Source organism: Netta rufina, assembly GCF_964035555.1.
Source record: "Netta rufina genome assembly, chromosome: 3".
Lineage (NCBI taxonomy): Eukaryota > Metazoa > Chordata > Aves > Anseriformes > Anatidae > Netta > Netta rufina.
Genome location: NC_140125.1, coordinates 3,979,373 through 4,003,412, shown reverse-complemented (window position 1 = coordinate 4,003,412; position 24,040 = coordinate 3,979,373). Strand labels below are relative to the sequence as shown.

The 24,040-nt window shown below is 37.2% G+C and overlaps 1 protein-coding gene across 2 annotated transcripts in view; it reads right to left on the bottom strand.

Annotated features, from left to right (window-relative positions):
• EML6 (EMAP like 6) overlaps positions 1-24,040 on the bottom strand; it is a gene marked incomplete at both ends in the record, with an annotated part of 130,181 nt that overhangs the window by 76,851 nt on the left and 29,290 nt on the right. For both annotated transcript variants that reach the window (XM_084283939.1, XM_084283940.1), the window contains 3 exons: positions 2,455-2,523; positions 4,811-4,909; positions 10,296-10,455. In XM_084283939.1, coding sequence (XP_084140065.1) covers positions 2,455-2,523; positions 4,811-4,909; positions 10,296-10,455 — 328 coding nt within the window. The remainder of the gene's footprint in view (positions 1-2,454; positions 2,524-4,810; positions 4,910-10,295; positions 10,456-24,040) is intronic.

Here is a 24,040-nt window from a genome sequence, read left to right as displayed (position 1 = left end):
CTCCTGTAGTGCTACGAGACTACCCATTACTTCCCATATTGCCTGTTTACCAAGAACAGGAAACCCTGACGCAAATGCAGTGTTAAGTCTAAGAAGAAAACAAACTGATCAAGCTGCTTGTGAAACTGAGGGAGCATTCCGCCTCATTATTACTATACTACCTCTTCCCATTAACTCACTAATTTTTATCATACTCTGCTGGGTGAAATCTATGAATGTGAAAGCACACTTTCAACAGCCAGAAACATCCAATTTTTCTTGTCTGCAAAACTTAAAATAAAGCTACAGCTCTGGAGCAATAAAATACTTAAGCTTCTAGATGAGCTGAAAATACTTTTCTGCCCTTTAGTAATGTACTGAAAGAGATATGCCCCTCAAAACTAAATTTGTTGAGAAACCACCTGTGGGCTGGAGGGCTGCAGATGCTTGTACGTGAAACTGAACTGCAAAGTAATAGGATTTTCTAGCTGTGGAATAGTGACTTGCTTCACTCTTGCACAGACAGTAACATTCAGCCAAGATTGTAAGACTGCTGGTGAAGAGAAAAGGAGCAAAAGAACCTAGACTTTGTCTTACAACGGTGTTGTTAGGGCTGGGCTAGAGAAATCACACTCATACTTTTGGAATCAGTTCTGAGTGTAATTTTTTTAATAGACATAATTTTATCAAGGAGAGACAGTGTGTTCTCAGCTCCTCCTCAAGGACCAGGCTTCCCAGTGAAGGAAGAGTAAAGAGGATCTCACTTAGATGTGTAAGAGAAGTATTGAAATACCCCAGGCATCCTAGATAAGGCAGCACTATGAGGTTCTGAACACATGCAGAAACAGAACAGTAAGTGTGTGTGGGGTATAGCACAGTCCTGAATGGTCTTGTCAGCTCAGGTCTTTACTAGATGAGGCATTTATGCTCTGTAGTCCATTTCACAATAAGGAGATACTCTGAGAGACTGAACAGGAATATTGAAGTGTCTCACATAGGTGCATAATGTCTATGTCTCACTTCATATGCCTACATCTTTTTTGTGACCTTAAACCCAATTTTTAAGTCTTCGTCTTTTGCTTGCTCCTATACGTTTCCTAGAAAGTTGAATTCAGAAGATCCTTGTATCAAGGTTTTTTATTTCAGATCCTTCTCTACCGATAATTATTTTTTTCCATAAGTCAATTTATGAGCAGGCAGTGGGAATATTTCCCCTAGGGCTCTCATACTGTGAGAAAAACATATGCTCTCTTCACTTCTGGTTAGCTCTAGAAAGTTCAGCCAAATGACCCAATAGAACTGAAATGCTACAGGAATGAATGGGTCTATTAGTCCCTATTCTCAAAGTGATACAATAACTTCAGAGCTGTTCTTTTCCTTCTTAGTAAGTTAATTATCATATTTCCATAGGCTTATAATGAATGACAACTACATAGACTGTTGCCTGAGCATCACTGAAGGTGCACATATAATCATAAAGCATTCCAACTCCCCCCGCCCCCCTTCTTTTTTTCTTTTTTTTTTTTCTTTTTTTTTTTTTTTTTGGCATGACTTTATATGTATTGACTTTGCTGGTATTATGCCTGTTCAGGGCAATTATGGCCATTCTAAACACAACACAGGTGCCAAACAAAGACAGGTTTTGGAAGACAGCTTGCAGAATACAACAGATGGTATCACTTCTGCCAAAACCACCCACAGTTTGAAAGCAGCGGTGGTTTAATGGGCACAAGCTTCTCAGTAACCAGAACTAGAGATATTAACTGGTTTCTAAACTTCTAGTTAAAGCTCTTCCCACCTCAGCCATGTGAAATAATTGCCATCTGTTAGGAATGCTTTTGATGAGGCAGGAAGAAAACAGAAACCTTCAGGGAGTATGAGCAAACAAGGATTTCTCTCTAAGTTTTTTATAGGTGCAAGAAGTTTTATCCTAAACTTAGGCTATATATCTAGGTTCATATTTAAGTCAATTCCAGACAAGGAGAATTAGAGGGAGCAAATAGTGGGATCCATGTGCTTCCATCTGTTCATCTCTGCAAGTATTGCATACCTTCCCTGCAGTGTTCCCACAATTCCTGGTAGCATGATAGGCCAAACAGAAGTTCATTCAATTCATACTTCTGATTTAATTCATCCTATACCTGTCCAGTGACCCCTTGTGACACTTGTCAAGAGAAATCACTGAAGGGTTTCAGAGACAGAAAGAAGGCAGAGAACCACAAAATTAGAAGTAGACAATGAAAATTACACCAAATGATCTTCCCACTTTGCTTGTTAAGTTGCACGTCAAGTCACTGCTGAATGCCTAAACTGGCACCGAAGTTTTGACAGTGTTCACAGATTAAAAAAAGAAAAATAGAATACCTCTTACATCTAAGCCCTTCTTTGACAACTGTAATTTACTTAAAAAAAAAAAAGAAACAACAACAACAACAACAAAAAACACAACAACAAACAGAACACAAAAGCTATTACCTTTATGTGTTTTACTCCACAGCTGACAATTCTATTTGGTTGATATTGATCCCAGGAAATATCAAATATCTGTTAAGAAACATAGAAAGCTGATACTTTGCATTATATGGTAATTGCATCTAGGCTCAGTTTGCTTTTACCAATTTTTAGGCATAGTATCTACTGCAATCTACGACTAAAAATGAAAGCACAACATACAGGTAAGTCTGGAACTCCTTGTAAACAATGATAAAGCCAAATAAGGCCTTCTCACCCAGTTCTGTCAACACACCTAATTTGTGCCTTCACACCAGTAATCTATTCCAGCTCCAAGATATTCTTGAATAAACATATTTACAGTCTCAAATAAGATGGGAGTCATGTTATGAGCAAATGTTCCTCAAGTTTAGGGATAAAAGACTGGTAAATTTGTCTTTGTTCCTTATATTGTAATGTGAGGTACGATATGCAGCTTAACCCCATTACAGAAATACCCCAGTGACAAAATGAGGTATACATGTAATTCATCTAACTAATCTATACAGATAAAACTGCATTATTCATTTTGATTAATGTTGCATTTATAACAGCATACATCAAAAAAATTAGCATCAGATCCTGTATAGTTTATCAGAACAAATTTACAGTGTATTCTATGACTATGGGATTATGCCAAATGAAAAATACCACATAAAGTTTGGAAATAACAAGTTTATATTTCTGCACAAATTTTCAACAGCATGTCATTTATAGACTTGACATCTGTGGCATTCAACTTTTTAGTGTCTGAGATGAGAACCAATGAGGTTACCACAATCACTAGTTACTGCAGGAAATATACATCTGTAGAGAAAGACAACGGGACTTCTTGCTAATTCCAGCTCTTCAGCTGTTACTTATAAATCATCTGAGAATTTCTAACAGCTTTCTAGTGCTGCCCTCCCACAAAATATTTATCTTCTTTATAAAAATCATGACTTACTATTTTATTTATTTTCTGTTATACAAGCAAGATATTTTGTTTTCAGAAATGCTGTATGACTCTGGCAGACTAAGTCATTATAATTTGTGACCTAATTAGACATGCATTCTTTACCACTCCCGCTTCAATGAAAAATCTCCCTTTTCTGGTTGTGAAAGAGTACGGAAACTACGATTTTAGTACTTCTTGCCTGTCCTGGCATCTTCTGCTAATTCAGAACCTGACCTTGTGCCTACTGTAGTTAGTAGCACAAGGTGGTAGCAAAACTTCCACTGACCTAACTGGGAAGCGAATCAGTTCTGAAAGAATAAATTTAAACAAAGACTAAGAAAAATTATGTTGTGTTGTGAACATAGTAAAAATAAATTACCTGATTGAGGGCGGTGAGGCACTGGAACAGGCTGCCCAGAGAAGCTGTGGATGCCCCATCTCTAAAGTGCTCAAGGCCAAGCTGGATGGGGCTTCAGGCAGCCTGCTCAAGTGGAAGGTGTACCTGCCCACGGCAGGGGGGCTGGAAACAAATGGTCTTTAAGGTTCCTTCCAACTCAAACAATTCTGTGATTCTATGATTCATCTGATAATACATAAGATGCAGATAGATTTGTACATACAGGTATACTGTAAGGAAGGGTTTAGTAGGCTGCTCTGCTTGCATATATTCTATCATAAATAAATACTCCTTCATATGTAGTAAAATATTCTAGTATTTCAATATTGTAACATTCTAACTTGTTATATTATAATTTGCTTAAGAAAAAAAGTTGTCAGAATGTGTCCAGAACTTATTTTATCATATACGTGTTTGTGCTTATATATGGTTGGGAGTTATTTTGCATATGCTAACCTTGTTTAAAGATTTTTTAATCCTGAAAAATAATCTAGACTTAGGCCTGCTCAGTTCTCCTATTTACTGAGGTTATTATGACCCCTTACTTGAAGTTAATAGCTAGAAAAAGAGTATTTATCCTAATTATAGTTCACCTATAAGTAACTATCTTAAGCAAAAATAAAAAGTGAAATAATTAAGTTTACCCTCAGGATAAAATGTCTTTTTGATGTATTCAGAAAGAATATTACCCTCATCCACTAAGCTAGCATTTCACGTCTCATATAAAGGCCTATAAATCATCCTAATCAGTGTGTAATTGCAAAGTATTTCCTCCCTACGCTTGCTAGACAGCCAGCTCAAGAATCCATCATGTGCCTCTTTCACTAGCACTGTGCTTTGTTTGGCATAATGAGAAGAAACAAATATCTTATTTGGTATTTTAAAAACTGGTAGAATATACGGAATTACCTCTGCATTGACCTGATGGAAACAAATGAATAAACAAATAAATTTAAAACACTTTTGTAACTCCCAGACAAGATTCAATAAACCTTTTATACAATTACCCTGTCTGAATGGCCTGTAGCTGTTGCCAGTAGTTTTCCTCTCTTCCAGTCCCATATACACACTGTATTTTTGGCATCCAGTCCCACTGAAGCTAAACGCTAAGGAAAAACAATAATAATAATCTAGTTAAGAGAGAATCAACACAAAAATCAGTTTACTGTACTTCAGGTTATTGTGTGTACAAATGTATCTTCCCATTTGCCTTGCATTTGAACTATATCGCTAAAGGCACCATCAAGATATTCTTGTTAACCACTTGCTCACTGGAGAAAGCACTGAAATGTCTTATCTTGTCTAGAGTCAGGTAATTAATTCCATGTTACCAGTGTCTCAAATAAAACTCTTATCATGAAAGAATTGAAGTACTCATTTGAGGTGAACAACACTAGCATTTTGATTTATTAACCTGATAATAATAGTGAATTATAGAAATACAAGATCTCACTATCCCAAATACACTTTTCTTCATTATACTTGTTTTGCTGAGGTTTAGAATCTGAATTGGATATACTTTTAACAACCACCTAACCTAGTTTTTATTGGATAACCTTCCAGTAATTGTGCTCATTATGCCCAACTTTACATGATTTCCAGCAGAGTTTCCTATTAGGTGGGAGATCTTTGACATCTCTGGAAGTGTTCAAGGCCAGGTTGGATGGGGCTTTGAGCAACCTGGTGTAGTGAGAGGTGTCCCTTCCCATGGCAGCAGAGTTGGAATCAGATGATTTTTAAGGTCCCTTCCAGTCCAAACAGTTCTATCAGTTTATGATTCCATGACTGATAGGAGCAGAGACTGCTGTGATCTGTGAAGACACATTGTGATGTGAAGACTAAATTAGTGCCAAACGTACTGCAACTGTACATACTGGATATGATGCCAACCAACATATGCTGCATAGGGATATATAATGGTTACACGAGTAACTTGCACTGCAGGAAGTGTCTGAGAGACTTTTTTCATGGGAAACAATCTTCTAGTTCAGTAACACTTTTTAAAAAGTCACATCTGTTGCACCAATACCGCCTGTCCCTTACTCTTCTCATTGCCCCATCCACAAATGTCTTATCATAAAGATTGAAGAGTCCAACTAAAGCTCCTAAGCATTCTGCTCTGTTATAGGAAAGCCTGTGCTTCAAGAACATGCAGTAAATGAAACCTTATTTTGGCCTCAAAGATGAGCAGATGAATCATCTGATCCAAATGGGCATATGTTTCAGATATGACAAGGACCAGACCTTCTCCTGGAAGATTTGCTTTAAGAAGATAACTTGCAAACTGAATCTCTGTTTTGTACGTTTCCTTCCATTAAATGTCCACTATTTTTTTCTCAGATTTTCAATAGGCAAATTCGTTAAAGTCTAGAGATTTCTGAGTTAATACAAAACCAGTGTTAAAAGAAAACGAGTGCAATTACCAAAGATTCCTTTAAAATATTATATTAGGAAACAAACAAACAAAAATACTAATTGCTCTAAGGCTACCAACCACTATAGAATTGAGAGAAATCATTATTTGTAAAGAAACAGAAGGCTCCACTTATCGTTCATTAGCAAAATAAATTATAGACAAGATATTCCATACCTTTTCACATTATTTTAAAGTGTAAAAACAGTGTACATCTTCCTTAAATTGGCCACTTCCAAAAAACTTTAGATTAAAGGCAGTAGATACACATGCACCCTGCACTGCCTCCTTAATAGTTATGATTCCTGTATTTTAGAGCAATCAAATAAATCCTTTTTACATTTGGTTGCTTGGGAATTGACATAACATACATTACAACCTAATATAACAGCTGAACTCTGCCTAGTGAGTAATGCATGACCTTAGCAATTCTTACAAGCAAGTGTACTAAGCAATATGGGATTAATGAAAAAAGCACGTGTATATTTTCCTCTGAGTTTCTCCAAGTCCAGACTAGTCTTTATATGTCTCTCACTGACAGAAAAATACCTGAGGCCTCGTTAAATTCACCCTTGTGAGAGTCTACTGCAGGCGGATTATTGTAGCAAACATGTTTTATTTGCTCTTGAATAATCTACACCTACCCGGGGGTTGGATGTACTGATCAAAACACAAGATATTTTTTCATGGAACCATCACTGATTCCAACTTTTTCTCACCTTTTTTATACTGTTCTCTTCACCATGGAAACCATGGCAGTACTTACAGTATCTTTTAGATTCATGATTTTAACATCAGACCTGAACTGTAGCTCCCAGTCAGGAAATTACCACTATACAGTAGATGGACAGTGAAACAACTAGAGGATAGTAACTAATATTTTATATTTTCTTTTTTCTCTTCAGTTTACCAAGGATGGTCTCCTGCTGGCAGAAGAATGATAAATGCTGAGTTTCCTTTTTGGTTGAAAGGCTTTTACTTTTAATACTCCTTTTGGGAGGGACTTTGACAGCATCCTGATTAGAGAATTCACAGAATCAATAGAAGAAAATATCTGCCAAGTAGCTTATGCGCATAATTAAACAATTATTTTTAAATCTACGCAGACTTTGAAGATCTGGCTAAAGAAGCCTACTGCAACGTAATGCTGAATTTTAAAATGTACGTATGCACTATGGCAGTACTCTCCTTACTCATTATTATTATTATTATTATTATTATTATTATTATTATTATTATTATTATTATTATTATTAAAGAAAGTACACAAAAGGATCCTTATAAAACAACTCGGAACAGAAATTGAAATATGAAGCATTACTGAAATACTTCTACATAAAAGACATCAGCTTTGTAGGTAATTCTGCAAAGTGTAGATGTTACTACTTTCAAACTCTAATTTGTTCCTGGTTCAACAAAATATATTTTTAATTATATACAAACTGACTCTTCATCAAACATCTGAAAAATGTGCAGCTTCCTTCCCACCAAATGTCATCTCCTAGTTATACAGAAAAAGTCTCAAATATCTATTTTTAAATAGCAGCTGTTCAGCCAGATATTCAGCTCCCATCAGGACGTTTAAAATACAGTATTAATTACAAATAACATTAATAGGAAATTTACTTTCATATATTAATATCTAAATTTCAGAGCCTTATTGAAAGTACATAAAATAAAGGAAGCATATTAGCTATCTTTGATTTAAGCCACTTATCTATCTCCTCTGTATATTAAAAAAGACAACAAATACTGTTCACTCTTCATTACCCAGTTTGTGGTTAATTATGCCAGGGAAGCACTGCAGAGACACCTAAGCTGTCTCCATGCAGTGTCAGCTGAATTCCAGCAGGAAGTAATATTTCAGAACTAATTCATTTGAATACCTGAAAACACCCCAGAGTTTCTCATAAAACAGGAGCTAATTAGCGTGACTAAACTATAAATGCAGTGTCACTATTTTGAGACCTTTGCTAAATCCTCATATTGGAGCCATGCGGCCCTCAACACAGCATAGAATGCTTTTATATCTGCAGAAAGATCAGTGCTGGAAAACATAAATATGGATAATGTATCTTGACACTCAGAGTTTGTGCGTAGCAGAGCGGGAGGAAGACAAGTTGATTTTATGGGAATCAAGCCCAGGCAGCGAAGCAGAATTACCTGAGCTTTTCCTTAGTCAGTATTTGTTTAGAAAGATGCAATAGAGAAAATAATACGTAGCTTTTTGCATCTATACCTTAATGTTACTGTTGAATTGTTTTGTATTTTGAGGCTAAAATACAAATCTTTCTTGGATACTAAGAGACATTCAATAAAAAAAGAATAAAAGGCATGCACTTGAAGGAAAGGTGTGAGCCTTGTGTGTGATACATATTTGGTCCAACCACAAGATGCCAGCTCCCTGAGGTGACTGTGCTGACTAAATAAACTGGAACTGCTAGCAACTCTGAATTTCATATACTTAAAGACTTCACTCAAAGCCCTTTAATTTTGGTTCAACACAGCACCTTGCTCTGTAAGCCAGAAAGGGCAGCAAAAAGCCAAGATACATCATCCATATTTATGTTTTCCAGAATTGGTCTTTCTCCAGATATAAAAGCATTGTATGCAAATTTTCACTTCCAGAATAAACTGCAACTTCTCCAATGTTTCCGGAAAAAGAATGTTGCTGTTTTGCAACATCAACACGGAATTAAGTTAAACTCTTAACTATAGGTAGGCACCCAGCAGGACTTTCAGAAGAGCCTCCAACTTTAACTCATACTGACTGGGCTCTTGGCAAACTATTTAACTTTTCAGATGTTTAAGTAGGGTTTTTTAAAAAGTTTACTCACCTGTCTCAGGAAGTAAAACATAAGAGAAAATTTTAATAACGTATTTTTGAAAAAACAGTATCTTTAAAATCTTATAGCATTTGAAATTTTCTTCTGTTGATTTGGGGGTTTTCTCACTTCATTTGTTATTCCACACTTCCCAGGAATACCTTTTTCTTTAATTAGAATCGACACATGAGATTTCAGAAGAAATGGCTTTACTTTAAAAAAAAATGGAGGAAGATGGCTGAAAACTAGGCTTAAAATAGAAACTTACTTCTAATTTCTAATGAAGAAATACAATCCAAAGAGAAATAAAACCACTGTGTGGTCAATGGAAGAGTAATTAGGCATATGATAGCAAAATGCTTCTCTGTAGACATCTAACTGTCTACAACATGATTTTAAGAAAAACATTTAAAGGCAAATCTGCCCTTTTCAGTTTTAATTCTGATGTATGCAAGCAAATAGAAAAATCAAAGATGATCTGTGCAAGAATCCGGGAATCAGCTAATCTAAGCATTCCTAAAAATATTTCAGCAACCAATTATAAACTACTACCTCAGTTTTACACCAGAAACCTGGACATCAGTAATGACAAAATTGCACTGTTAATTTTATAGACAACTATGAATATGAAGTAAGTATGAAGTATTTCTCACTTTTATATAAATTGTGACTGAAGAAGGAAGAAAATAGATTTAATGTTTTTTACTAGCTCTCCTCCAGGGAAAAATTCAATGCGCTTAGCTGTGAATAGCCCACCATTTACTCATTAATATTGTCTAAAAATATCATATAATCATATAATAGTGTACAAAACTATACACTCTGTGTTCTAACCCCCTTTTTCAATTAAATTTACTGTGTATCCTAGCCAATGAGACTCTTAGCAGTGAGATTACTGGAGTCCCTCTGCCAAAAATACTGCAGGATTGTAAAGACTCTGCCAGGAACTGGTCTCTTTAAACAGTAGGTGCTAAGTATGTGGTGAAGCTATTACATGTGAGCCAGGTAGGGCCATTTCTTGTACTGGTATTTGTCCAACAACCAATGCATCTACTTGAGTTGAATTCTAGGTTGAGGGTTTTGGTCTTTGAAAGAACTATATTTGCAGTCCTTGCATTAAAAAAATTAGTCACAATAGGAATTTCAGTACTACAGCAACGCAGCTACCTACACATACAATACTTATATGTGCATTATCTCCTGGAATCAGAAATCAAACTAAATTAAAAGCACAGAGAAAGAAGATATACAAACCTGGCCATCTGAATCAAAAGCTAAGCAGGCAACTCCATGTGTGTGTGCATCCTTAAGAACAGAAACAGTCTGTACACGGTAGGAATCCCAGATGCAGATGTAAGGGTCCTTTCCAACCTGCCCTGTCGCTACTAAAGTTTTATCTGGATGAACTGCAAGGCTGAAACAGAATACAATTTAAGTTACAATACACTTGTTCAATCAGTAAAACAGTATAAAATGCAAAAATGAAACTAAAACTTAATTTTTCATAGTTCTCAAAAACGATCCCCTTTTGATTTATTATATAAACATATTGAATTATCATTTCAACTGTCTTCAAAACTCAGTCTATCCCATTATCTACTTATATCTTAAAATAATATGTTTGAGATTGACTTGGTGACTGCAGAATACAATTTATCATGCAATAATGTTTAAACTACACATTTTAAGGAAAATGTAACCAGAATTTTTTTACATGGGTTTTTATCTTAGTCTTTCATGGCTTTATGAAGTCAGTGGGTGATTTTCAAAAATTTATTCCACTTCTACACATCAGCTTAAATATTCTGAAATATGGATCAGCAGCTGAATAAATAACATTTTTCACAATTTACATGCAAGAAATCCTCTCATAATTAGAAGTTTAAAAATGGACTTAGAGGATACAAAAATAAACTTTCTCCTGTATTTGAAGAACAATATTTGTTCTATTGAGAGGAAAATGGCACAAACTGAAGCACAGGAAGTTCCAGGTGAATATGAGAGGGCACTTCTGCCACCAGGCATGCCACAGTACCTTTCTCATTCCCATGCCTAATTGTGAACTTCAATATTTATTTCACAGAATCACAGAATTGTCTAGGTTGGAAAAGACCTCAAGATCATTGGGTCCAACCTCTGACCTAACACTAAGAAGTCCTCCACTAAACCATATTGCTAAGTTCAACATCTAAACATCTTTTAAAGACCTCCTGGGATGGTTTCCATCTTGAGCTGGGAGCATTTCTCTTAGATGTCAAATATTCTGGAACCACGTAGTAACATCATGTAAAAAAGAAATATATATATATTCCTTGTCACACACAACAGATTTTCATTGTAACACAAAAAGACGGAAGGCCACCATTTAGCAAACTTCATCCCACATTAACAAAAGAGTAATGCAGGCTATCAGTAGTGACACAGTAGCAGAAACTACTCTTTGCAGTTATTCTGAGCTATTGTCAAGCTATCCTTCAACCCTTAAAATATTCTCTTTGGCAAAGCCCAAAGGATCTAGTTTGAAAATCTAGCCTGGGGATGTTAATAATAAAAAACCCTCCCTAAGGTAATAGGAATACAAAGACAGTTTTACACTGTTATTCAGGAAACAAATTAGAACAATGTCTGAATATGTGAGCTACAGATGGAATTACAAAAAAATATTCTATTAATAAATTGGCATTCAACAGATGGCTTAGGGCAGCTATTTTTTTCTATTCCAGTAGCAGATAATACTAATTATGGAGAAGATTCTTTTAAAAACAAAACAAAAAAAGGATGTTTCAAAAACATATGTACTCAATTTTTCATGTTAAAGAACAATTCATGCAAAAAGTACACGTATAGCATAATGTCCAATAAAACTATTTTATCTTCTCCTGCACTCTATTTTATCTTCTCCTGCACTTGTGCATTTCTCCTTTTCTTCTTAGGCTTGGATTCTACATTTCACTGTGTCAACTAGTTCACTAGGGGGATAAAGGATGACTCCACCATATTTAAGTTCTTATACTTAGAATTCAGTTAGATTACTTCTCTTCAATGATAAAAATAAAAACCAGATGGAAAAGATTAATTGAACTTATCTATCTCACTGTTAGAACAGAATTTCAGCTTAATTACATCTACCACTGGTTTGTACAGTTTGGCTTCCACATACTGAAACTTCCTATCTTACACTTGGTATTTCTGTTCCTGGATATGAACAACAACACATTCCCTACAACCTAAATACGTCCGTACCAAACATATCTGTTATTTGCTTTATTCTTTTTGATGCATGGAGTCAACTAATGGTGCATCTAAAATTAGGACCCAGTATCAGCTTTTGGCACCTAAATACACAGCCTGATTTTTCGGAACTGCTAAGGACGTTCCTTTCCCGCTCACAGCCTTGACAATGCACTACAGCTGCCTACGTTCAGTCTGGCTGTTAGATAACCAAGCGTTCTTTTTTGGCAGACAGAACAGTGGATTATGGAGTACGGAAATGGAGCCTAATTTAAAGAACAAATCTTGGTGACTGAGTAACTGTATATATGAATTCCACGTTTGTTGCAAATTAAAATACAAAGACGCTATGTGCAACTATCTTAATTTATTTTCTCTTCCGACCTCCAGATCATAAGATTTCCTACTGGCACAGGTTCTGTGCCCTTCTACACCTTTTAAAATTGAGTATAAACCTCACTCCTTTGTTTCCAACTGACAGGTGCATTTCTTCCACTTTTCTAAGCAAACATCCTATCTTACATTTAAAGCATTTATAGTGAAGCCACGTCACTATTTGCACCACTGGAAAGTACTGAAATACTACGATAATTAGTGCAAGATAAAAGTATGATTAGAAAGGATTATGTATTTAAACAACTGCCGATTATGGTATAGAAAAACACTGTTAAGGAATTATTTCCTGTTCCTTCCAACAGGCAGAAGAGCTAGGAACAGACTAGGCTTTATTACACAACCAGACAGTTTTCTGCAAGCCACGGGCAATAGGCCTGCAGATACCTGTTTGAGATGCATTAGTGTAAATCAGAGTGACTGCAGCATGGGCAGTGCCCTCACAGACCAGGGCATAGTCCCTCCCACAGGACCTAAGCAGGGTGCACAGAACAAATTTCACACGAAAAATTCTCCCTACTTTCCAGGTTTGTGTGAAGAGGAAGTTGACTTAGTCTTGCTTTATGGGCAGTTCTTCCACCCCACACAAAAAGCTAAGGCAGAATATAGGCAAGGCAAGAGTACCAGTTACTGCTGCTGGTACACCTGCCTGGTGGCGGCAGTCACTTCCCCACACATCTCAACCTTCTGTCTGTGGGAACAGTAACAGGAGCAGATGCACGTGTAGGGTACAAGGCAGAGATGACTGCTTGCGACGTGCATGTTCCCCTCCTCCCAGAGAAGGTAAAGAACGCGACGAGTGTTCTGGCAGTCTGCTCCTCTGAGCAGCTGAATGCTTTTGTGGATGCATAAAGCTAACTGAATTCCCAAAGCACTCTGATGTGTTTGCAAAAAGAGATTTTTCACAAAAGCACCATAATAGGTATTTTTTTTTTAACCAAACAATCCAATTAAGAAGAACCAATAAACTTTATGTAGTATCTTAACATTATATATACCTCATTAATAAAACGATCTGTAAGGAAAAAGAGATTTTGGGGAACATTTTCTTTTTCTTCACTTCTAAGATCAATGATTACAAAATCTAGCATCCAGGGCTGGAACCCTTAAAATTAGGATTAAGATAAATTAGGATAATTAAAGATGCCAGTCATGTGTTCCAACAGAGTCTGATGAAATGCTTTGCAAAAGTCATTAGTGGATCCATCTGGTCTGAGGGCCTTGCCAGATGGTAAACTCTTCCTACCTCCACAATTTCTGTTGCAACAATATCCTGCTCCAAGATTTTCTGTTTCTTTTATACCCACATTAGAATTTCAAGGGATTGGATGTATTTGCTTCTTGTCTATAATGTATTTTTGTTTGTTTCCTGTAACCGTTTCTATAGATTTATATACATATAATACAGATCTCAGGTTTAAAACTCCGAAGTAGAAAAGTTTATGGAAGACAAACCACTTCAACATCTTTACATTGAATATTAAATTGTGATTTTTACATTTAAATTATTCCCAAACCACCCATAAAGCATTTTTTTCCTTTATCAAATACTTAGGCAAGGAATCAGAGAATTACAGACACTAGAAACAAAGAATGACTGGGAAGAACAAAAAGGGGTGAGAGAATTGATCGACCACAGTTACAGAAGAGATGCTTCAGAAAGAGGAGGTTCAGAATGCATTTGATGTTCTTTCAGTACCTCAAAGGTAGTTACAGAGAAGCTGGAGATACAGCTTTCATGAGGATGGATGGTGGGAGGAAAAAAAGCAAGAGACACAAGTCGCTTCATGGAAGATCCTGTCTGGATATAAGAAAAACACTCGTCACTGTGGAAAGAATTAAATGTTGGGGTAGGTTGCCCAAAGAAGTGATAGAATCTCCCTTGCTGGAAATGATTCCTTAGTTTGACAGGACCCTGGATAACCTAGTCCAAGGCTGTGCTCTCAAAAGAAAGTTGGACTGGATGATCTCTGGAGGCCCCTTCCAAACCAGACTTTTCTATGATTCTACATACCAAAATACATCAAAAGTCTGAAGTAATCAAAGTAAAAATGCATTTTGGCTCTCAGCAGTTTACTTGCATTAGCTAACTGATCCTTGATGCTGCAAAAATAAAGCTACTCCTGTTATCTTTAATACATACATATGAAACTGACAGGCTCACTGAGATCTTGGAAACGGGTGTATCAGACAACAGACAGAAGTCTGAAGCTCACTGTATCTTGTGTCTTTTAATGAATTATTACAAACCTCATCAGGTAGTCAAAACACTTTTTCACTGAAGCAGCCAAAGGATGAACATTTGCTTTTACTGTTGTGAACATATAATTTTTACTATTTATGAATGCCGTATTAAATTGAATCTTTTTATAACCATCCTATTAACTGTTCCTTGACTAAAACTGATCAAGCAAATAGACTTTTTAGACAAATTACAACTACTTTGCAGAATGTCTCACCTAACAGACGAGAATTGCTTTTGGAAAGATGGTTAGCTTTGTCACCCATCTCTCAGTAATGCAATCCATTCTCATTGATAGGGCTTTTTTGCACCTTAAAGCAGCCTGCTAACTTGACGCTATTCTAAAATAAATCTAGGTAGATAGACCATTATAAGTCATTCTCTAATCCAAACTCACCCTACTTTAAAATTGGAATACTTTGCATGTTCAGACAAACTTTTAGAGAATTATGCAGTTTTACGTTAACACAATGCTACACAATGTAGAATGTGAGGCAAATTTAAATTCAAATTCCATAGCAATACAGATATTGTCTGTGTATGATTAATTTGCAAATAAATGAAAGATTTGATACTTTCTTGCTCAAAGTCTGATACAAAATCTACAGCTTACCAGAACAGAGAACATAGTGGTTTTTCCTCAGAATTTAGGTCAAACTTCTTAGGAAGTACTCAGGGCACTGACTGTGCTACACTTGAATAACAGACACATAAATAACAGAACCATTTTCTTAAGACATTTTTCCTGTAGTAAAAACATCTCTGAATTTTTTATTTTTTTTTTTCAAAATGCTTCAAGAAGCTCCAAGCTTATCCTGAAATAGGCCATTACGTGCCAGTAGGTATTTTCTTCTTGGTTGCCTCCTTCTGCTCTGCACTGTTAGCTCCCAGTGCAAAATGAAGTGACACTTTCAAGATCCTGACAGGCCAGCAGGCATGTCTGAAGACCACGGATCTCTTCAGCTTCATTTTACTGCTCATACAATGCTAAGGACAGAGCTGCTTTCACATGTCAGCAAAGAAAACTAACGCTCTTTCTGGAGTTCCTCATTTCACAGGAAAAAAAATTGTTTCTCTCCTCAGCTGTGGGGCCAAAAGGGAGGTCTGTAATTCACTGTACATTGTACAAAACTGTACAAAACAGACCAGTATTATCAGAAAAATAAGGCAAGATGCTGCCTGACCCCTATTACTGAACACAACACAAAACATAACCAAGCCCAATTAAAAGGAGCCACAGAAGACCGGCAGTTAAGTGAAAGCAAATGTGGTGACCTGTAGGAGCATGAAAACAACGGGAAGGAAAGAGAAGCCAGGAAAAAAGAAGTGGAAGGAGTGAAGAACAAAGCAACCTGCATACACCACACTAGATCATGCTGGGGAAAAAAAATAGGAAGAAAAGTTTGGAGGAATTTGATGGCCTCAGTCTGCATATAATCATATAGTCTCCTCTTAAGTTACTTCTGAAACACAAACAACGTAAATATCGCTCAATGATAATCAACCTCTTTATCATGAAGGAGATTGCTACTCATTCACAAACACAGCTTGTGACTTTTTGCCCTTTAAGTGCAAGCTTGAGAACCCTGGGTGCAGAAAAGAGCTGGCCAGCAGATCCCACACCGCACAAGCAGTTCTGTAGGGCAGGTACCACTGCACAAGTGACGGGGGCTATGTGAGTGTATGGCACGTGTATGAAGCAAGGTTCACCGGGAGAAAAGGGACTGCAGAGATCTGGTAGCTCTGATACCCCGAGCCTACGTGTGTATGTGCATTTGTAAGTACGTATAATACAATTAATGCACACATATTCAATTTAACTACTTTTTACACATGTGAAAGTATAGCTGTAGTAATACTTTGCAATACACAAAATATTGCCACCTACTTGTTGCAAACAACAGAGGCACAGAACATGTTTGTTCTGAAAAAATATAAATGTTCATGGAAACACCTCTGAGTAAGGACAGTGACAGAACTTTAATTCACTGCCTTGTTTTTTATAAGGTAATAATTTGCCCATTCAGAACCCAGAAGAGCGGATACATACAGAAACATGCATTTAAGACCATCTGGCAAATAATTTATATTTTAGGTCTAAGTACTTACTAACTATTTTACTGCTTGCTTTCCCCTTTCACGTTCCATGTGTAGGAAGAAGAGAGATACAATTAGCTGTTTTGGCATTTATTCATAACTCTGCACTGGCTTCCTACCTAGAGCAAGTCATTGCAGGCTAACTTTCTCAACAACAGTTTCTGAATCTGGGGGCCTGCCTCAGACAGTGACCATCTGCTTGTCAGAGGAAGCGAACACCTACATTTTTGAATGAAGTCTATGCAGACTGTGATTGAAAATCCCTATGTTGGTTTGGCATTCTGAACAGCTCCTGGACACAAACTGAGCCTAAGCGTAATCGTTTATAAAGAAGACAGAAAGCACAACTCGTGTTGCTAAAGGTGTTTGAAGCACACTCATCAATAGCCTTTAGTACGATAAGGGCACTGGAAGTGTCCTGGAAACACAAGGGGCTTTTTGACATAGATGTTATTTCTGACTTTTTCCAGAACTAGCATGGGGAGTAACAGTGTCAGCAGCTTGCAAAGTTATAGCCATTCCTGCCACTCTAGAAGTACTCCTCTCTGTCCTTGGGCAATTACTGCTGACCAGTTCTGGGCCACTGTTTGTTACCTGAGCCTACAGAGTTATCCCACCACATTTCAGTAAAGTCTGCTTGGCTGCTCAGAGCTTATTAGAAGCCTTGACAGATCAGGCCCATGAGATGGGGTACATATCCTTGCTGAACACACAAACTGTGGTTGCAGCACAGAGCTGCAGCAAGTACATAGAGTCAGGTTAAAGATTAAATTGGTTTTGATCAAGTGATTAGAATGTCCCCCCAGTAACAGAAGTGGAAAGAAGCAAGAGAAAAAAATCTCTTAAAATGTAATTGTCACTTTTTTTAGCAAAGATGTTCTGCACTTTGAGGCCAGCTGTGATTTATAGTCCTATGCATCTGTACAGACAGAAAAAATAGCAGATTTAATAAAAGGGAATGGCACTGCAGCACAGTCCTGCAGCACCATGGCTCCTCATCACATATGGCTGCAATAGCACAAAGGTCACATGGTTCTCTGATGGCATATTTATTTTGTACATATCTCACAAGTATTTTTCAGCTCCAAGTTTCTGCCAGTGAAAGGAAGTCTTAGGGGATTTTATCCAAAACATGTTTAATAAAGGTCAATGAAAGGTAAGTATGAATAACTGTTGATGTGCTCATGAACTGTGTTTTTTGAACAAGTGATCTGGGAAAAATATGCAGTATTGCTTATTAGCTGCAGTAGACCAGACACATGCTACTGCATAATTCTCAAATTACACTACCATATACCATTTCTAAGTTTCCATTTGAGTGTAATATGTTTGCATTCGTGCTTATTATTTCAGCATTCTGCAAATATCTGAAAACACCCCCCCAAATGAGAAAAGTATAAGAGTGCTGGAAATTTTCATATGTAACATGGTATGACTATTTTTTTCCAGGAAAGAGCTAAAGATAATGGGAAGAGAGGGTCTTGGCCTGGATTAAGAGAAGGGCAGAGATGCTGCTAGACAATCATGAACTGACTAAAACTGCACAGATGTGTGTGGTTTGGCTAAAACAGCTACTGCACTTCTGGTCTAAAATAAAACCTTTTTTTGGAGGAGGGGGGGGGCGGGGGGGGGGGACTTGGGGAGTGTTGTTGGGTTGTTTGTTTTGTGCATGTGCTTTGGTTGTTTGCTTGTTTCTGTAGAAACAGAGCAAGAGAAGCTATCAAAATTATAAATTAGAAATGAGAAGGAATAGTTTTTTCAGATAATTGAATGATTTATGGACAACCTCTGCTGCAGTGTTTCATTCTTTGCTCTGCTTGAAAATTATGGATATTGAAGTTTTGAAGCTACAGACTGGGAGAGGAATGGTTGGAGAGCTGCCAGGCAGAGAAGGACCTGGGAGTGATGGTGGATAGTCGGCTGAATATGAGCCAGCAGTGTGCTCAGGTGGCCAAGAAGGCCAACGGCATCCTGGCTTGTATCAGGAACAGCGTGACCAGCAGGGCTAGGGAGGTGATCGTCCCCCTGTACTCAGCTCTGGTGAGGCCGCACCTCGAGTACTGTGTTCAGTTTTGGGCCCCTCGCTACAAGAAGGACATCGAGGTGCTTGAGCGGGTGCAGAGAAGGGCGACGAAGCTGGTGAGGGGCCTGGAGAACAAGTCCTATGAGGAGCGGCTGAGGGAGCTGGGCTTGTTCAGCCTGGAGAAGAGGAGGCTCAGGGGTGACCTTATCGCTCTCTATAGGTACCTCAAGGGAGGCTGTAGCGAGGTGGGGGTTGGCCTGTTCTCCCACGTGCCTGGTGACAGGACGAGGGGGAATGGGCTTAAGTTGAGCCAGGGGAGTTTTAGGTTAGATGTTAGGAAGAACTTCTTCACTGAAAGGGTTGTTAGACATTGGAATAGGCTGCCCAGGGAAGTGGTGGAGTCACCATCCCTGGAAGTCTTCAAAAGACGTTTAGATGTAGAGCTTAGGGATATGGTTTAGTGGAGGGCTGTTAGCGTTAGGTTGGAGGTTGGACTCGATGACCTTGAGGTCTCTTCCAACCTAGAAATTCTGTGAATTCTGTGAATTCTGTGAATTCTGTGAAGTGTAAAAATCATAGCAACCGCAGCAAAATTAGATATAACATTAAGACTGAAAAGACTCTGGCCAAAAGACATGAAAATAAATACCAACGACAGATACACATGGCACTTTTTGATATAAATATTGCCATTTGGCAAAATCAGTAAGATGAAGCTGAAACAATCAGTGGTAAATAAGACCTTCACATTCATCTATTATTCATGATTCTAAGGTCAGTCTGAACACTGTGACTGCAAATACAACTTATACATCAGATAAAATCTGTAACTGAAGAAATTATGACCACTGTCTCATGTTTTGGCCTCCTTTATTTCCTGTGTTCACCATATTTCAGTTTGACTCTGCTCAAATACCAGATTCAAAGTGCAGTCAAAGCAGATGACACCAACCACACAGTGCTGCTAGCAATCAAACTGCCTATTTTTCTGATTTCATCACACTCTGGAGCTGAAAAGTCTAAAAATGGACCGTAGCTGTGCCTTTTATCTGAAAAGTATGGATGTGAACATAATTCAGGCAAAGATTAAGCCAGTCAGCTCTAAAACTGGTGGTCACAATGAACAGTAAATATCTGTGCACTAATTAATTGCCCAAAGCATGATGATGTCAATCAAGTTGCACTATAGTTGCTACAGATGGGTCCTATGCTTGACAGCACAGCTGAAGGTATTCTTTCCAGAGGCTGATTCAGTAATTAACTGCTTTGGGATTTCCTGGATCTATTCTACTTTCTGTATAGCTAGCAGTCATCAGGGAATATAGCTGTAACTATGCAGATCACTCAAGACACAATCCAAGTCAAAACATCTGAGAAAGAGGAGAGAGGAAATCAGAAGAAAACCTTGGGAACAGGACAGACAATACACATCGCTAACAAAAAGAGGGATCAAGAGGGAGCTGCAATATGAATAAAACATTGGAGAAGACAAAAAGAAGACACAATAAGAATAAGCAAGAAATCCCAGAGACGAATGGTCAAGGAGAAATATCACGGAGAACAAGGAAAAAAAAAAAAAAAGTCACTCTCATAGTTTTTGTGGATTACTCCCACTTTAATTTTTAGTTTAACAAATTTCATCTTATCTTGTTGAAAATCCCTGGGTATATTCACATCCATGACAAGTTGCGTGAACTGACAAAATTCACAGGATATGCTTGCCTCCAACTGATTAGCAGAGATAAGGATTTCCCACCCAGGAAAAGTGTTTTATTTCATGTGCAATAAGTTACATTACTGCTGTTTCCTACTCAGGCATTCTACTCATGATAAACCTGTCACACCACATTTCGAGTTTAAGCACTTTAAGGGAAAGAATTAGGGAAGAATGAGATGTTGTCTCAATATTATGTCAAGTGAACAAAGGCCGAGCTGCATTTGATCAGCTGGAAGCAGATGACAGCTCTTTTTTACGTGGAAAGAAGTCTATAGAAATGATAAATGTGGTAATACTAAGTGTGGCTGGAGGAAAACATTAATTTTAGCTGCCCTGAAAAGGCTTTCTCTTCCTTTGAATACAGCCAACTGACATTTCTTGTTATCTCACAGAAACGCAAAGGCAAGACCATCAATTTCATTACTTTTCAAAAACATGGTATGGTACAACAGATAATAATCAGATCACACTGAGGGAGATAAAAGAATTCTCCTGTAGCAGACAAGGTATTAGATTTAGGTTTACTTCTGTACTTTCTGAATGACAACAGTTCATGTTCTGTGGCCAGTTGCACCTCTACATACTAATGGACTTCTAGGTATAACTAATAGCAGAATCTTGCACAGTACATGGGAATTGGATGTATCTACATTAGCCAACACCTGCAAAAAAACTGTTAATCTTTACTGATTTTGCTGTATTGGAAGACATGTAATGAATGGAGTGATGGATTGGTTGTATATATGGAATATACTCTAGTTTTAGGTCTTCTGCTAGCAACAGAACTATCAAACTTATAACTCAGCATGGTTAGGTGTTTTAGGTTGGCTGTGCACTTCTTTAAATCTGATGTCTCTGCTTAGGCCAAGTGGAAAGAGAGATGTCACTCCCAAAGAACTGTAAGGAGGACAAAATTGTTTATGCTGTTTTGTAGTAATCAGCTGAAAGCTCATGCTCTCTTGGGTTTTCAAAGAGGCTATCTTTCCCCATACTTCAGAGGCTGAAAAATAACAGAAAAAGGAATGCAAGTTTGGTATAACTGCATAGAAATTCTACTCCCTGTTTGGTGTGCACGTATTGACAAAGATTACATTGAAGCTGAGAACATAGCAGAACATATAGAAATTACATCCAACATTAAATTAGGTCTATCACCTAAATTTCTAGTTACATCAGTCACAAGGTCAGAAGTATCAGTTTTATGAGTACTCATTAGGCTTCTGAAATTCTATTTTACCAGCTAATTGTGTACAACACAAATACAAACACTATTCTTAAAAGACTTGAAGACTACCTTTAATAAGTACATATTTTAATTCCACGTTCCTTTTTCCAAGCAAATCAAATTTAAGAAGCTTTTATACAATAAACCATGAAATTTTTTTTAGGAAGTGCATTTACTAAAATGAATATGACATTTGTTAGCTTATTTTGTCTGAAACAACCTGAAGATTATAAGTATCAAGTGTTTATTGTGCATGAGATTACATAAAGACTCTGTACCTCAGTTACCTATTACCACAAGATTTTCAAGATGTTGCTTAGAGCACATCTAACAGTACACTTACATGCTAAACTTCCTACATTACAGAATTTACCCAGTTACATAGAGCCTATCCTGCTGCAGATGAAAGGCATATCACTCAGCTCCAGATTATTAATAAACAATTAGCAGATAAATACCAATTTTTATTTTAAATAATAATAATTAAAGATTAAAAAGAAAGCCTTGGTTTTACCATGCTGTTATATTTCCAATGATGAAGCTTCCAGCATCATAGTAAAAAACAACCAAACACTTCACCAACATATCAATACTTGAGATATAGAATCTAGAAAGGTAAGCACTAGAATACCAAAGAAACAAATTTATAAAGTAATATCAGCATTTCCTCTGCTTACCTTTAGCCTTCTCTCCTTTCTAGCACAGGTTCTATGAGTCATTGCAACTCAGCTGATTTCAACCACTGCTGATTTGAAACAAGCTAAGAAGAATGTTGTTTGTAACAGCAATGTAGGCAATAAAAAAAATGAACTAAAAGGCAGGGAAAGATCATACCTTTAAACTAATAAAAATATTAAAAGATTTGAGAAATTAATTTTCAATTTCTTCAGCAAAGCTAGAAAATAAGGTACTTTCTGTTGTTGTTTGGAAAAGCATAAGTAAGCTTAATAAGTGCTTACCAAGCCTCTTGAGCAGTTCCTCTGAGTCCAATCTAACAAAGGAATTTTGCATCTAACCCCCTATTTCTTTCCCATCCCTCTTCCGGCTGATCCAAATTTGTTACAAACTGACAAACCTGGCAAATCCAGGCACGGGTATTTTAAGAGCCCATTCCTATTTACAACATCTGATTTCTTTGTCTAAGGAAAGTTAGCTCATTTTGAAGCTTTATACTGAATTGAAGTCATTACTTAAAAGCGATCAAAGGATGCAATTTTAAGAGAAATCTGTTTTATAGTGCTGCCTGTAGTTATTTAAAATACTTCTAAAACTCATTTGTTCAAACTGAAGTTTTCCAAGATTTCTCTCTCAGGGTCAGATATATTTTGTTCCGCTTATGAAAATGTGCCTGCATACATCCAGCTCACGTGCCTTAGAAAGTGACCACCAAAGCATATCTGTTTGATTCTGGAATACGCTCTGAAGATCCCGTATGTGGGCAACAGGACTTCAGCTACCATTGCTCCTGCCATCTCCAAGCATTACTCTGGATGCAGGAGCTGGGAATGGGGAGACTGGAGGTGAAAATATCTAATTTGATTTCTTGATTGTAGCAGCAACAGAAATCTATGCAACTACCCAGATTTCTGTCTTCTCAGAACTTTAAAGTGAACACAATTTCTCCAACTGCTGATTACTGCTACCAACTGGATGGAAGTTTACTAGCAAAGGATGTATCTCACCTTCTTCTAGCTGTTACTCACTTAAAGGCATTGTGAAGGTTAAAGGACTGTAGGTTAAAGGGCCTAAGTAAAAGATAAGAAAACATATGTAGAGCTAGCTCAGTGCATCCCTCTTCATCATGATAAATAAATCACCCTTTCTTCCTAAGTGCAGCTTATATAAATATTTCCACTATAAAGAATGGCAGATACCAAATGTATCTGCAAAAGGAAACCTAAAGTTACTTCTTCACCAACAGCAGGTGAGTGGTGACTATAGACATTATAACTTGCAGCCTTTGTCAATTTGAGAACTGTAAATCAAAGTATTTCAATAAGCTGTCAATTTTCCAAATTTATTTCAGTCAAATTCTGCCAAGTTTTTGTAATGGTTGCATTTTAGGATACTG